The 15,501-nt window shown below is 38.0% G+C and overlaps 1 protein-coding gene across 16 annotated transcripts in view; it reads left to right on the forward strand.

The window, feature by feature from the left end:
• The window catches only part of LOC127153541 (NACHT, LRR and PYD domains-containing protein 12), a 47,271-nt gene continuing 31,770 nt past the window's right edge, over window positions 1-15,501 (forward strand). For 14 of the 16 annotated variants that reach the window (XR_007825286.1, XR_007825287.1, XM_051094654.1 and 11 more), the window contains exons 1-6: window positions 42-147; window positions 2,596-2,770; window positions 9,906-10,013; window positions 10,123-10,183; window positions 10,644-10,848; window positions 11,103-12,864. Coding sequence is in view for 14 of the 16 variants with exons in the window: in XM_051094654.1 (XP_050950611.1) it covers window positions 2,724-2,770; window positions 9,906-10,013; window positions 10,123-10,183; window positions 10,644-10,848; window positions 11,103-12,864 (2,183 nt within the window). In the remaining 2 variants the exon portion in view is untranslated. Of the gene's footprint in view, window positions 148-2,595; window positions 2,771-9,905; window positions 10,014-10,122; window positions 10,184-10,643; window positions 10,849-11,102; window positions 12,865-15,501 lie in introns of all 16 variants that reach the window. The other 2 variants (XM_051094641.1, XM_051094642.1) reach the window with 2 other exon arrangements.

Here is a 15,501-nt window from a genome sequence, read left to right on the forward strand (position 1 = left end):
CTGAGAGTGACATGAAAGTGAAACTATTATAGATTGTCCCAGTTTGTCATATGAGGAAGTAAACAACATTGAGAGAAAAACACAGTGAGTATCGCTCTTTCGGAGTCATTTTCATTCATGGTCAAAATCAGTCCAGACTGGTTTAAGGTAAAGTACAACAATCAGCAGTATCAGATTTGTTGAACGTATAGTTTATATTTTGTATTTTCGATTGCTAACAAGCATTATTTAATACTGAAGACATGTTTTCAAAACTCTTCACACATTCAACAAAACAAGTTTATGCAGACTAAACTGTGAATCATTACTTTCACACAAAATGCTTTCACTGACAACATTTTTTTCAAAATCCATGAACACTTTTGCCAGTCATACTTCACTATCTGCAAAACACCATATATTTGCAGCACGTTACAAGTGTTAAAACACTGCTTTTAAAACTGATGAAGCACATTCAAATCAGAACAACAGCAAACTGTTTATTTCTGCAGGCATGATATTGCGATATAGAATCTTAGCAGAATATTTACTATAAAATTAAATAATAATTACTATGCATTGTAAAAAGTGAAACTGTGCAGTTGTTGCTTTAATTCTAGTTTTGTTGTTTTTCAATCCCTGGTGAAAAAACAGCATATGCTGGTAGGCATGTTTAAGATGGTCCTTTGCTGGTTTATGCTGGTTATATTGCTGGTCAAGGCCTAGCATAAACCAGTTAAGGACCGGTTTAAACCAGCACCAAAACATACCTAACCAGCATCCCAGCATCAAAACATACCTACCAGCATATGCTGTTTTTTTCACCAGGGATTGCTAACAAGCATTATTTAATACCAAAGACACGTTTTCAAAACTCTTCACACATTCAGCGAAGAAGTTCAGAAGTTTATGCAAACTAAACTGTGAATCATTGCTTTCAAACAAAATGCTTTCACTGACCACATTTTCCAAAATCATAATTGACAGTGCAACGCACAATGGTAACCACTGTTTAACAAAAAACAAAACAAAACAAAATAAAAAAAAAACATGCAACATACATACATACATAAATAAATAAAAATGCCACAGCAATAAAACAATAAATACTAATAGATATCTCTATCACTTATTACAATCCAATCTGACTTTATTATGACGTAATGAAGCCTCGTTTACTGAAATAACATGACTGGCAGTTTAAAACACAAAGATCAAGAATCAGTGCATGAATTGCAACAACCTGTTTATTTGAATATTGCGTTGACTGTAACCATTGTTGAGGTTTATACACAGATTCTTGATGGCTGTGAGTCTGAGTGATGCTGTCCCAATAAGTTTTGTATAATGAATTTAAAATGTTCAAAACAGGAAAGTACAATATGAAATTAAAATTACTTATGTTTTGTGATCACTATCTGATAATGAAACTCTCATCTCATTTTTTTTCTAGCATTTTTGACCACAACAAATGCTCTTTAGAAAACTTTTATTGTAGAGATTCAAGAGCCCACCTAAAAAAAACGCTTACTTCCACAACAGTGACTTCAGACTTTATTATTATCAATAAAAGATCAACATCTAAACGTCTGTTCATTTTCACTAAGAAGTTTTGTATGAAAGAAATGAAGTCAGACTGGTTTGTAATAAGTGAAGATGCTGAGATCTAGAGAGATCTGTTAGTGTTTCATGTTCTGTTGGGATTTAAAGGGTCTGAGTTTTTACGCGTCACCATTGCACTGAAGAGTAGAGTCTGTGATTCAGTCAAAGAGAAGCCCACAAAACGTTGTTATGCTGTATGTTGCTATATTTAAATGCAGTAGCTGTGCTGTTGTTGATTATTACATTAGCTAATCCAGGTTTGCTGTTGGTAGGTAACAGTGGTGGACAGTAACAAAGTAGTTTTACTTTGTTATTGTACTTAAGTACATTTTTCAAATATCTGTACTTTACTGGAGTAATTTTTAATTTTTTTTATTTTTTTTTTTTTTTTTTTTTTTTTTTTTTTTTTTTTGAGTAACTTTTATTTCACTACATTCCAAAGCGTAAGATTGTACTTTTCAAATAAATTTCAAATAAAACATTTTATTGAAATTCAACCTCAATAAGAGCTTTTGACAGACAGTAACTGTAAAAATGCCTGGTGAGGTCTAACAGTATGATAACGTTTTTTTAAATTAAACCAACTTCACAGACAAAAGTTCATCATTTATGTAATGCTCCATGTTGTTTGTGATGTCCTGATCTAGGTCAGTTTGTTATGAATGAAATGTGTGTTTTCTGAATGAGAATTGTTGTCAGTGTTATGGTGAAACAAGCTTATTCTGAGACATAAATGAAATGTTTTGTTGGTCTGAGTGAGTTCTGGAATGGCTGTTTGGCCATGATCCTTGCTGGTAATGCAGACTTTATGAACAGTTTTGAAATTGTGGATTCAGTACTGAACATTGTTGGCATTGTTGGTTGAGTTTAAAACCTTAAAACTCAAAGTGTCTGAATGGTCTCATTCCACGTTTACTTTAATTTATATTGCGCTTGTCTGAATTTGTTATGCTGTGTGTGAAAATCTGATTTTGTGTCTGATAGTTTTTTTTTTTTTTTTTTACATGTGCACAGATCATTACTGGGGATTAAACGTGTTGAGACAGAGGTGGATTTGAGAAAATTAACTGCTGAGATGATTCATAACTCACTCTCTAGATCAGCATCTGCCTCTGTTTTGTGATGAAACGATAGCCTTCAGAATGGATGTCTTTGAAGAACATGAAACAAATATATACACAGTGAAGAGGTGAGAAAACTTGAAATGTTTCACATATTTAATTTTCAGAAACAATAAATGAATACTACAATAGCATTATCATTTATAGTCTGATTCAGGGAGGTGAATTAACCTGCAGCAGTTTGTCTGTGAGGAAAAAAAAAACAAACTAATGGATCTTTTTAGATCTCTGCAGAGGGTGTAGTATTCTTAACCAGTTATATGACAACATATTCTCTGTTCCTTTTGGCTACATTACTTGTCAGAAGTTTGGTTGTGTACTTGTTGCTGAGTTAGTTAGCACTCATGAACAGTGTTTAATAAAAGCTTCATGTTAAAGCAGATTATACATGCATCCACAGCCTTCATATAGGCTACATGTCATCATCATAAAGTAAACAAAGTATAGTGTCAGAGTGAACAGATTATATATAGAAAAGATGGATACTATTGGAATCCCAATGCTGACGATAAAGTGGGAAACAACTAACCTATGGGAACCCCTAACGGGTTCTATGTAGAACCTTTTTGGGGTTCCAAATATGTAGCGCCTGATAAAACCTTGTTTTATAAGTGTGTACCCGAGGCATTGTGCAAATTTTAACAGCATGCAGTGCTAATGTTGAGTGGACCCCTTAAGAAAAAGGGAGAGGATGAAAAATGTAATTATCCTATGGGTCGGAGAGAAGGGCTGAGATATTTTTATGGTATTTGTATATGGTAGTTGTCAAAGATCTTAAGCAAAGATTTTAAAGTCATATTATGACTGCTTCATGACACTTGTTGAGCCCAAGGTAAATGTAATATTTGCATGTCATAAATTCCACGAAACTGTGCAAGAAGAGCTTTGCAGAGGTGTAAAATCCAGGTTCCATGAGTGAGAGTAAAAGTAAAAGTCCAGTATTTTGTTCCAATCACCTGGATTTGCTAATTAGCAAATTAGTTTTTCAGCTAGTAGGTCAGAGATGGGACCAAGTCATTCCTTTCGAGTCACAAGCAAGTCTTGAGTCAGATCCCAAGTCCTCAAACAGTTAAAGTTAATGAGATAATTAAGTGACTAATTAAATGATGATTGTGCATCAGTGATGAACACCTGCTGTTACTGACAATTACTGAGGATCAGATGTTGATGTTTTACTGGTTAAAATGATGCCACCCTCATGGAGATCAGTGTGTGCTTTAGTTGTGCTCTTGACCTTGACCTCCTGCATTAGATCTCTCTCTGTAACAATGCATGTGGTGTTGTAAAACAGTGAGATCAGAGCATTATGATGCAAAATTAGTAGTCACTAGCTGTTTTGATATGACAGTGTAGTCATCATGAACTTGCTTGACTACATCCAAAGTCATTTTTTCTTCTCTCTTATATGTTTAGGTTTTGCAGCATGCAAGTAGAGTGTTTCTGTAATAGCTACAGTGAAATAATTTAAAACATATGTAATGCATATACAAATGTGAACATCAGCACTACTTAGACACATACAGACATCAAGAAACAGCATATCAATCTTGACAATGGTGACAATCAACAAAACGCTTCATGCTTCATTACATGCTGGGTACACAACATAGGATAAACTCCCCTCATGTACTGCAGTATGAATAATTATTATCACCACTGTTGAGGATCGTATGCTAAATGTTCATATCTAAAAACCTGAGCCAATACAAAAACTAAAACACACCTTGATCACAGATATGGTGGCATTGGTTTTTTTTCTTTCTTTCTTTTAATTCTTAATAAGAAGTTCTGCAGCCATAAAATAAAGTCAGTCTGAGAAAATATTAGAAATTAATAAAGTTAGTGAAGCTAGATCATATATATATATATATATATTTTTTTTTTTTTTTTTTTCAGTTGATTTTATCTAAGGCTGTGGCTGATGTCAGTTGTAGTTCTTGTGTTTGTCTTTTCTTCAGTGATGCTGCTTGTTGACAGCAGGTGTTCATCACTAATGCACAATCATCACTTAATTAGTCACTTAATTATCTCATTAACTTGAACTCTTTGAGGACTTGGGATTTGACTCGAGACTTGCTTGTGACTCGAAAGGAATGACTTGGTCCCATCTCTGACCTACTGGCTGAAAAACTAATTTGCTAATTAGCAAATCCGGGTGATTGGAACAAAATACTGGGGAGGACTTTTACTAATGGAACCTGGATTTTACACCTCTGGAGCTTTGTAGAGGATTTTTATTACTCAAAATATGAATTAATCAAGTATAATCAAAGTAAATATAACCATAATGACTTATTCTACTATTGTAGTCATGTATTTAACTGTATGTGTGCTCAAATATGATTAGTTGCTATTAAGAGAAAACATTTGATGATCTTGTGCTAACATTGGATGAACTGAGACCTCTGTGTGTTATCATTATGCTGACGTGAGGAGATATAGATATAATAGCCATAGCTGCCTGATATTTATTATTTGTGACCCATGTTGGCAAAGCAAATGTTAGCAAATTTTCAACATTTATTTTTATTTTCATTTATGTTCTCTAATAACATGCCTTCAAAATGATGACTTGTTGAAATCAGACCAAAAATGACTGAGCTACAGCCGTTTGAAGGTGATAAAGTCAGCAGAGCTGATCTTGAGAAAAAATCTAGTTAAAGATTTCTGAAGATTCCAAAGAAAAATCACAAAGTAATATTGCATATTTTCCTCCAGTTCTTTTCTAAATAATAATTACTACATTTTTAACTTATCTTTATTATTAAAAATAAGAACAAAGACATGTAAGACATACCCAGCTAGGAATGTTGTTGTTCTAAGAATGTTCCAAGAACACTATGCTATGTACTGGTAATGTTTTCAGCTCAGAAGTCAAATTTTGGTTAAAAGTAAAAACCCAACCTTTGTTTGATGAAGCACCAACTTTATTAAATAACTACAAAAACAACATTAACAGACTGACTTTATTTCTGTCATACATTTGCAAAAGGTCTTAGTGAGATTATTAGGTTTAGATGTTTGTCTCTTTGAAATTAATAGTTTGGTTTAATGTCACCATTAAGGTGAGAAGGGTTTGCTTTAATTGACCAATTTAACTCTTGACATGTTGGATGTTTGTTATAGCAAAAACAGCAAAAGCAAATGTGATCAGATGATGCTATTTGCTTGGTGATAGTTAAAATATTATTGCATAGTGGTTTGATTGTCTGATTTCATCTGGTCTAATCTAATTGCACATCACTTATTATAGTAACTAAATTGTTCCATAGACTGAGACTCAACACAATTTTAATCATTCTCAAAGATTAAAATTAATAATGCAACCTTCTTTGTCACACAAACACCAAGAATGAGTGAATGAATCTCAACAATGGTGGCATGCTTCATGCTGCAATGTATTCTTGGTGCATCATAGAAAACATCCAGGGCTCCCAGAATGCATTTAATTTACTTTAATGTACTCTAATATTGCACTTTCAGAGAGGTGTGTCTTATGTACGCGCTTTGCAAAGGTCAGTCAGTGCAATCGTTTTGTATTCATCAGCATGGGTTTGAAAATTATATCTCAGTGGTTTGGACTCATGTCATTGAGAATTCAATATGAATATTCACAAAGCTGGAATGCTGCACTTTGCAACAGTAGACCTACAACTTGTGGTGAGAAGCAGCAGCAGTTGTCTAGAAGTGAGCAGAGAAAATGGTACTCTTCTCAGAAAACGTACAAATAAAAATCATTTTAGATGTTTAATTACTATTTGGAGCACTGGAATCGCTAGAAGAGGGCTTAATTAACTTATTTTTGTGAACACTTCAAATCTGACCAAAACTGACATTTTGCCAGCATGGGTAACATTTATGGAAACCTATATAAAGACACAGACTCAAAAGATTCTCTGCAGAGTCTCTCAGCTTTTTATGTCTGACAATAAAGTTTACCTTCTGGCATCAAAACCTCAGGACTTCGAGAATGATTTCTCACAGAAGCAGCAGAAGCCACCACAGCGTGAGCCTTTCGAGCAGTTTGTGACCTATCTGTGTCTACCTACCTAGATCTATGTGTACATGTCAAGGAGTGTAATTATGCATATAGTGACGAGTGCCACGCTCAGACGAAGCACACGAACAACGACGTAAATAAACGAAAGGTATTTAATAAATTCAACAGGGAACACAGGAGACACAGGAACACAGGGTAGTAACATTAACGTCCGACAAGGCAAGAGGGGAAAACACACGCTATAAATACACAGACTGATTACAACCACAGGTGCAGACAATAAGGGAAATACCAAAACACACAAGGCTGCAGGGGGAATTAATGGGAGAAACCAACTAATCAGTCCAGGGGTGTGACATTACCTCCCCCTCCCGGAAGGCGGGTCCTCGCGCCAACAAACAGGGAAAACAAAATGTACGGTCTTAGGAGGGGGCTTCGGCGGAGGATGGACTCCCGGGAGGAGGGCAATAGATGGAGTCCAGGGTGGTGACGGAATAGTCCAAGGAAGTGATGATGGAGGGAGGAGCCAAGGAGGAGACAGGAGAGGGCTGGAGCAGGAGGAGCCAGGTGAGACCCAGACCGCAGCCATGATGGAACCCCACGGTGGAGCCGATGGAGGGAGGAGCCATGGTGGAGGAAGGGCTGACGACACCATGGGGCCGACCGACGAAGGCGGAGCAGGTGGTGGTAGAGCCCGGGGCGGAGACGGAGAGCCGATGATCCTGGGCGACACCGAGGATCCGGAGGGCCCAGGCGGAGCCCAAGGCTCTGGTGACCGAGGCGGAGGCAGAGATCCGGAGGTCCGCGGCGGAGCCGGAGCGACAGAGGACCGAGGCTGTGCCCGCGGGAGGGAGGAGGTCCACAGAGCCGGAGGGACGGAGCGACGAGGCGCAGCCGGAGGAGTGGAGTCCAGAGGCGAAGGTGGGGCGACGACTGACCAGGGCGGAGCCGGAGGGACGATGGAGCCCGGTGGAGCTGGTGGACCGACGGGCGACGGTGGAGACGAGGGAGCTGAGGGACGGGGCGGAGCCGCAGGGTCAAAGGGCCGAGGTGGAGTCCAGGACTCAGAGGCTGGAGGCGAAGATGAGGGATCCTCCAGCCATGACACTGATGGAGACTGGCAGACCTGCGGCAAACCCACCGCACAGATGATGGGCTGAGGGTGAGCAGATGGGCTGCCAGGAGACAGCGGTGGCGGGACTGAGGCCGCAGAAACAATAGACAGAGGGTGGGTGGGAAATCCAGGCAGTCAGGTAATTTAGATGGTGGAAGGAGAGCGGGCATGTCTTCATATATATCTTCAAAGACATTAGTCAAATTTTGTTCCAGAAAAATTTGTCCCAGATCCAGGCGTTGCTCACCCTCAGCGGTGGTGCAGTGGGCGGTGCTGTCCTCAGCACCCTCACGCCCATCAGGAACGTCCACCGTCGCAGGCTCTGTGGCCGGCTCTTAAAGGTTTTCCTTTGCATTATTCACTTTCCAAACCAATTCCAGATTAACCTGCACATTGTGCTGAAAATATGAAGACTAAGCATCAATGGGTAATGCTGAGTGTTGACCGATGCATTCCTATATACCGTATATAATAGGTAATGTTTGCATACATTGTTGTATCACACAGCACTCATTAAGTGTATAAATTTCTGTAAATTGATACAAGGAAGGTTTAGTCAATTTTGTGTCCATTTTTCGTATTTCAGTTTAATTTTTAATTTTATAAAGCCCCCAGACAAGGATCAGGATGGCCCCAACCCTCTTGGCCCCCTCCAAATTTCCAATTTCAATTTTCAGTTTGATAATCCAGCCCTCGGATGAAGCTAATTGAATAGCCCTGGGCTAGACCCTTGTCTAAGCTCAAGAAGGGGCAGGCAGTTAGAGTACAGGAGCAAGAATACTGGAAACCAGCTGTTATCGTCAGAGCAGCCAACACTGCATCGTGTGCATACTGCTGATGGATAGGAATATCAATGAAACAAACAGCACAAACAAAACACAAAAGAGTCTCAAATTAACAGCACTGAAAAAGCAGTAAGGCATGAAGGTGCTGAACTATGTGCCACACTAACCAACAGTGCACCACTCAGTGGACCTCATTCATGAAACTTGCGTGAATATGTGAGTAAATTATGAGTAATTTGCACGTAAAAAAAGACCTTCCCAAAAACTCTCATTTGGATTCACAAACGCTTTGTAAATGTCTGATTTGATAGTTAAACGTGTATGTTAATGAATTCCAATCATTCATAAATAGGGCACTCCTGCACACTCATTCACAATTAGCATAATTTCCGCCTATGAATTACAGTTACTCAAATTGTGTGTCCAGGAATGCAGTGGAATATTCTGGTGTATTTTCTCAGGTTTGGCTTAGTGTATTGCATAAATGCAAAAAAACCCCAATAGGCCATATGCCTAACAATAAATAGTCGATAACGTGTGTCCACCAAAGAGATTTTAGCCAATTAACAAAATGTCAGGTGCTTTTCTTAAAACGGCCAGCTTTTAGCGCTTGAAAGTGCTTGGGTCGCACAGCGTTTTGGTCGCACAGCTGAGACGCTTTAGTTGCTATGATTTGGAACATCCACGGTGGCAGCGTATTACTAGTATCTCTCTCTTTTTTTTAAGTGATCCTAACAATAAATTTGTTCATTTCAATAGTGCTTAAACTCACAGTAGATCAAAGTTAAAAATAATGTTGCATTCTGCATATAATTTATTCACTGTTTGAATAACTATGGAAATAAAACTACAATTAGCAATTTCTAATTTTTTTTTTTTTTTAATATTGTAAATAATATTGAAAAGGTCCCATTAAAAACATTTTATTAGCCTACGTGATATCTATGTCTGGTTCTTTCCTAAAAAGACGAGTTTATAGTAGACATAGATTTGGCTGCTTTTAGCCTTACCCTGGAGTTGGTTCACCTTCCGCCTGGTGTGGTGCATTATGGGACATTGTCAGTAGGTGTCCCTGTTACTGCTGGATGTTTTTGTATGTTGCTGTATTTGTCTCTGTGTGTGTGTGTGTGTGTGTGTGTGTGTGTGTGTGTGTTTGTAGGATTCCTTTAGTTTACATTAACACAACTAGCAATTCAGAATTATCTGACAAACAATTAATTAAAGGGAGGTTGAAACAGTAAAGGTGTTTCAATCTTAGCAGTGTGAGATTTTCAGAAATAGTTTGTATTCCTGTTATATTTTAGTTTGTGGCAGAATGAATCTCCTGAACCCAGCTGGGTGTCCATGAAGAGTGACCGGTCAATGGATCGTCCAATTAAATTCTGTTTGGGAGACACATCTGCTGATCTAAGGTGTTGTTCAGCGTACATTATAAGAAATTTACGTTATGTGTTCATTTACTGTGTATTATATGCAAAAATATGCAATATTTGTCAAAACAGTATTTTGTGATTTTGGCAGTCTGAAACCTGAAGGACCAGAATCACCTATAGCAAAGAATAACTTGGACTCCATTTTCAAGGTTGGTTTTGTGTGTGTGTGTGTGTGTGTGTGAGTGTGAGAGAGAGAGAGAGAGAGAGAGAGAGACAGACAGACAGACAGACAACTGTGCATCATCACACCTACTTTTACCCTCACATTTAATTTCCAAACTATCTCATACATATAAAGTACTATGCTGACCAAAAGAAGGCAGATCTATCCACTAAAATAGAGAAGCTGAATACATCCATATGTAGCCTGGCTGCTGCACAAAGATGAAAATCATTCTAGCAAGCAGCCAACCCAGCTCCTTTTTTATCCTTAATATCTCTTTACATGCTGATGTCTGAGGATTCAATGGAAGTTGTTAGAAGCTGTGATACAATTCAGTGATGTCTGTTTTACAAATAAATTCAGTCTTGACTTTTGTGCATTTATCCTTTGGTTCACCCTTCAAGTAACTGAATGGACGTTCATTTTTTGAATATTGATTATTTCAGGAGCTTGAGCAGAAAATCATTTCTGTAATGAAGAGTGAGCTGAAAAGTTTCAGAAGACTGTTGAGTCCAGATTACCTGGAATGCTCTGAAAGAGACCAAGATAATGATGAGGGTCATAGCAGAGTAAAAGAGTGGCTTCTAAAGATCACACTGCACTTCCTGAGGAAGATTAACCAGACAGACCTCGCTAACAGACTACAGACCAGTAAGAGCTCTGGATCATCAAATTATAACCTCCCAAAAGCACAAATGTGTAATATAAAAAATATCAAACCTAAAAATAAATTTATAAAAAAAACATGCTATTCTATACATATAATCTGAAAACTATTAATTTAAAAATGTGTTAACTATTTATTATTATTATTATTATTATTTTTTTTTATTTTTTATTTTTTTAAATCCTCTTTTGTTCAGTTAATTTGTTATTAATAAATAACAATTATTTCCTTGACTTAGAACTGATGCCTGTGTCTCTACAAACACTCAAATCCAGACTACAGGACAAATATCAGAGAATCAATGAAGGAATGTCCAACCTTGGAGACTCAGCACGTCTGAATGAGATCTACACAGAGCTCTACATCACAGAGGGAGGGAGTGGAGAGGTCAATAATGAACATGAGGTGAGACAGATTGAGAGAGTGTCCAGGAGATCAGAGACACAGGAAACACCAGTTAACTGCAATGACATATTTAAACCCTCACTTGGACAAGACAAACCCGTCAGAACTGTGCTGACTAAAGGAGTCGCTGGAATTGGAAAAACTGTCTCTGTCCAGAAGTTCATTCTGGATTGGGCTGAAGGAAAAGCAAATCAGGATGTTCATTTCATATTTCCACTTCCTTTCAGGCAGCTGAATTTGATACAGAAAAATCTTAGTTTTATGGATCTTCTAAACCACCTTCACACAGAAACCAAAGAAATTAAATCTACAGATTATGATGACTACAAAGTCATGCTTATATTTGATGGTCTGGATGAGTGTCGACTTCCTCTGGATTTCCACAACAATCTGAGTTTGACTGATGTTTCAGAATCAGCCTCAGTGGATGTGCTGCTGACTAACCTCATCAAGGGAAATCTACTTCCTTCTGCTCTCCTCTGGATCACCTCTCGACCAGCAGCAGCCAATCAGATCCCTCCTGAGTGTGTTGACCAGGTCATGGAGGTACGAGGATTCAATGACCCTCAGAAGGATGAATATTTCAGGAAGAGAATAAATGATCAGAGACTGGCTGATAGAATCGTCACACACATCCGATCATCAAGAAGTCTGTACATCATGTGTCACATCCCAGTCTTCTGCTGGATTTCAGCCACTGTTCTAGAGAGGATGATGGGTAAAGCAGAGAGATCAGAGATTCCCAAGACTCTCACACAAATGTTCACACACTTCTTGATCTTTCAGACTAAACTGAAGACACAAAAGTATGAGGGTAAATATGAAATCAATCCTTATCTGGCTGGAAAGACTATTCTGTCTCTAGGAAAACTGGCTTTTGAACAGCTGGAAAAAGGGAACCTGATCTTCTATGAGGAGGACCTGAAAAAGTGCGGCATTGATGTCAGAGAAGTATCAGTTTACTCAGGAGTTTGTACCCAGATCTTCAGAGAGGGGTTTGGACTGCAGCTGGGGAAGGTGTACAGCTTTGTTCATCTGAGTGTTCAGGAATTTCTTGCTGCTTTATTCAAGCTGCTGTCCTTTTCTGAACAAAACACAGGACTGGAGAACGTGTCTATGTCACCAATGACCAGTTTACTGAAAGGAGAAGTGGACAAGGCCTTACAGAGTGAGAACGGACACTGGGACCTTTTCCTCCGATTCCTTCTAGGTCTCTCACTAGAGTCTAATCAGACTCTGTTACAAGGCCTCCTGAGCAAGACAATAAGCAGCTCTCAGCGCAATCAGGAAACAGCTGACTACATTAAACAGAAGATCAGGGAGAATCCCTCTCCAGAGAAATCCATCAACCTGTTCTATTGTCTGAATGAGCTAAATGATCGTTCACTGGAGCAGGAAGTCCAAACATACCTGAGCAGAACAGGTGCCCGTTGCCTCTCTGGAGTCAAACTGTCTCCAGCTCAGTGGTCGGCTCTGGTGTTTATGATGTTGAACTCAGAAGAACAGCTGGATGAGTTTAAACTGAGTAAATATGATCCATCAGAAGAATGTCTTCTGAGGCTGCTGCCAGTGATCAAAGCATCCAGAAAAGCTGAGTGAGTATTTTACAGTGTTTTTGTTGTATTGACCTTATAGTATAGTCTTTGTTTCTCTACACACTTTTGTTTTTGTATATTTTGAGGTCTTTTTTATTTGACACGCTCAGCACTCTACATCATAGAGCACTCTACTAATGACCTGATGTGTTGAATTAAGCATGTTTGATAAGAGAGATACATCTAAACTGTGCAAATCTAAGGTGCTTCCAGGAACAGGGCTGTGACTCTCTGATATTACAAATATTAGATTGGAATCATCATTCACTAAAAAGTTACACAGTAAAATCACAAGAGTAAAATTAACTCTATTCAGAGAACAGTTGGTTGCTCTCTAAATAGAGTTAAATTAACACTGAAGCAGAGTTATTTTTAAGTTATATTATGGGGCTTTTTGCCTTTATTTGAAAGGACAGTTGAGAACAGACAGGAAAGCATTGGGTGAAGGACGAGATCAGTCAAAGTCCTCAAGACAAGAATCAAACTTAGGTCACCACAGCACAGTTACACTATATGTCGGCACACTAACCACTGGGCTATGAGTGCCGACAGAGAGTTAAAGTTAATGAGACAATTAAATGATGATTGTGCATTAGTAATGAACACCTGCTATTAACAATCAACATAATTTGAAGAAAAGAGAAAGACAAGAATTACAACTGACTTCAGCCACAGATTAAATAAAAATAATAATAATAATAATAATAAAACATTATGCCACCATAATTGTGGTCAAGGTTTGCTTTAGTTTGTCTCTTGACCATTTTAGTAACTTAAAATAAGTAAATCAATATGCTGATGACAAAATTCTCAGTGCCTTTGATGTCATGATTAAATTATCTAGCAAATCTAAGATATATAAATGGATCTAACACATAGACACACGCATTCACACATTTACACAAGAAGCAGAAAAAAAGAAAGTAAGGGAAGAATGAGTTTAGGAGAATGTGAATATGAAATCCCATGTTTAATAATAATTTATCTAATTAACCCTTGCAATGAGTTTCTCAATGAGGCTATTTAACTAATCATTGAAGTGACGTCTTGTGCATTGGCTGAAGGAGTTGTGTGCTGGTTGATGTTTTAGGTGGACACAGACATCTGGCCAAATCTTAACTCAGAACACGAAAGTTTCAATGGAAAGATAAGACACTAAAGTAAAAGACAGAAGTGTGACTATCTCCTCGTGGCTTTTAGAGGAGAAATTGGCATGCAAGCCAGGGAGCCCAAAGAGTGCTCTGCGAACACAAAATGGCAAAAGCAGCAGCAAACAAACATGGCTAGAGAGTTGAAGCAACAGTTAAAAGCCAAATTTTATAGTGTCCCAAGTTTTTAAACTCGGTTGTTGGACACATCCCAAATGGTGTCTTGACCAATTATCTACAGTGTTTCAGTGCTTACAGTGTTTACAGTGTTTCTCCTCCTCAATACATAAATCAAATGAAATGAAATAAAAATGTTATGGTCTGAATTTTCCCGCTCTTGCAGAGTATAATTTAACAAGAATACAAAGAACTGAATGATAGAAATGTTTCAAGAAAGCAATTTCAAGCTCAGGCATACAAAAAACAAATATAAACCGTTAAGATATTCAATAGTTTTTACCAGGACATATAAGAGATTAAAACATAATAGACAAATGTGTGGGTTACATATATGATAGGGAGTTATGCAATGATATTTATTTATAAGTACTTTAAAGCATAATTTTTGGTGCATATATGTAAAAGTTTTTGTGTCATTTTGTGAAAGTGTTCTGTGAGAAGTGAAAAGGTCTAAAGGGTTTAAAAGAAATCTCAGTCTGGTCCTTGTCTCTTAGGTGGGAGAAGTCAATCCAAGGAAATCTTTAGCTCAAGATTTCCATCATGGATTTTCATGTGATGGCCATGCTGTGCATCTCTTTGACCATTAATCTTGGATACTTGCCCTAAATCTGAATCTCCTTCCTAAGTGTTTTGTTGCAAGTGTTGCAAGTTCAAAGCTGTGAAGGAGTTGGTTGGTTAGGCTTACTTCAGGCTGGCTGGCGGTAGGACCTGATTTACGATCATCTATGTTGTCGTGGACCTCTTTGTGGAATTCAGCTCCTCGTGTTTCAACATTGTTCTGGTCGAATCTTAAATTGTCTCATTCATTTTGAAATGCTACACTATTTACACATTTATGAGCACGTAACCCAACCCCTACCCCTACACCTACCATCTGTCAATAAAACACAATATATAACAGGCAGATACATCTACAGGCATAATGAATTCAAAAAGTATTAATATTCCTAGTTCTCTGAAGCAAAATTATTGATTTCTGAGAGGAATAGACATGATTGCCATCTCTGTCTGCTGTAAAGCTCATCCTGTGTGCTGCAATCTATGCGCAAATTAAAAACGTAGCCAGCAGAAGCCTTACATCAGACTTGGTTGTGAAATGCTATTGGCTCTTGTGTGTCTTGTGACTGATTATGTCATGCTACGGGATTATATTTTTGAATGAGATGTGAGCGTGTTAAGGGAGCGAGATCATTTTCAGAGATTAAAACCTTATTTTTGACTCTTTTTTTTGCACAAAGACATTGCATGGTGTTATGGCTATTTTTGTATATCATCAGATGCTGGCCTGACTACATCTAAAATGTACATA

The sequence above is a fragment of the Labeo rohita genome, chromosome 22, assembly GCF_022985175.1.
Source record: "Labeo rohita strain BAU-BD-2019 chromosome 22, IGBB_LRoh.1.0, whole genome shotgun sequence".
Lineage (NCBI taxonomy): Eukaryota > Metazoa > Chordata > Actinopteri > Cypriniformes > Cyprinidae > Labeo > Labeo rohita.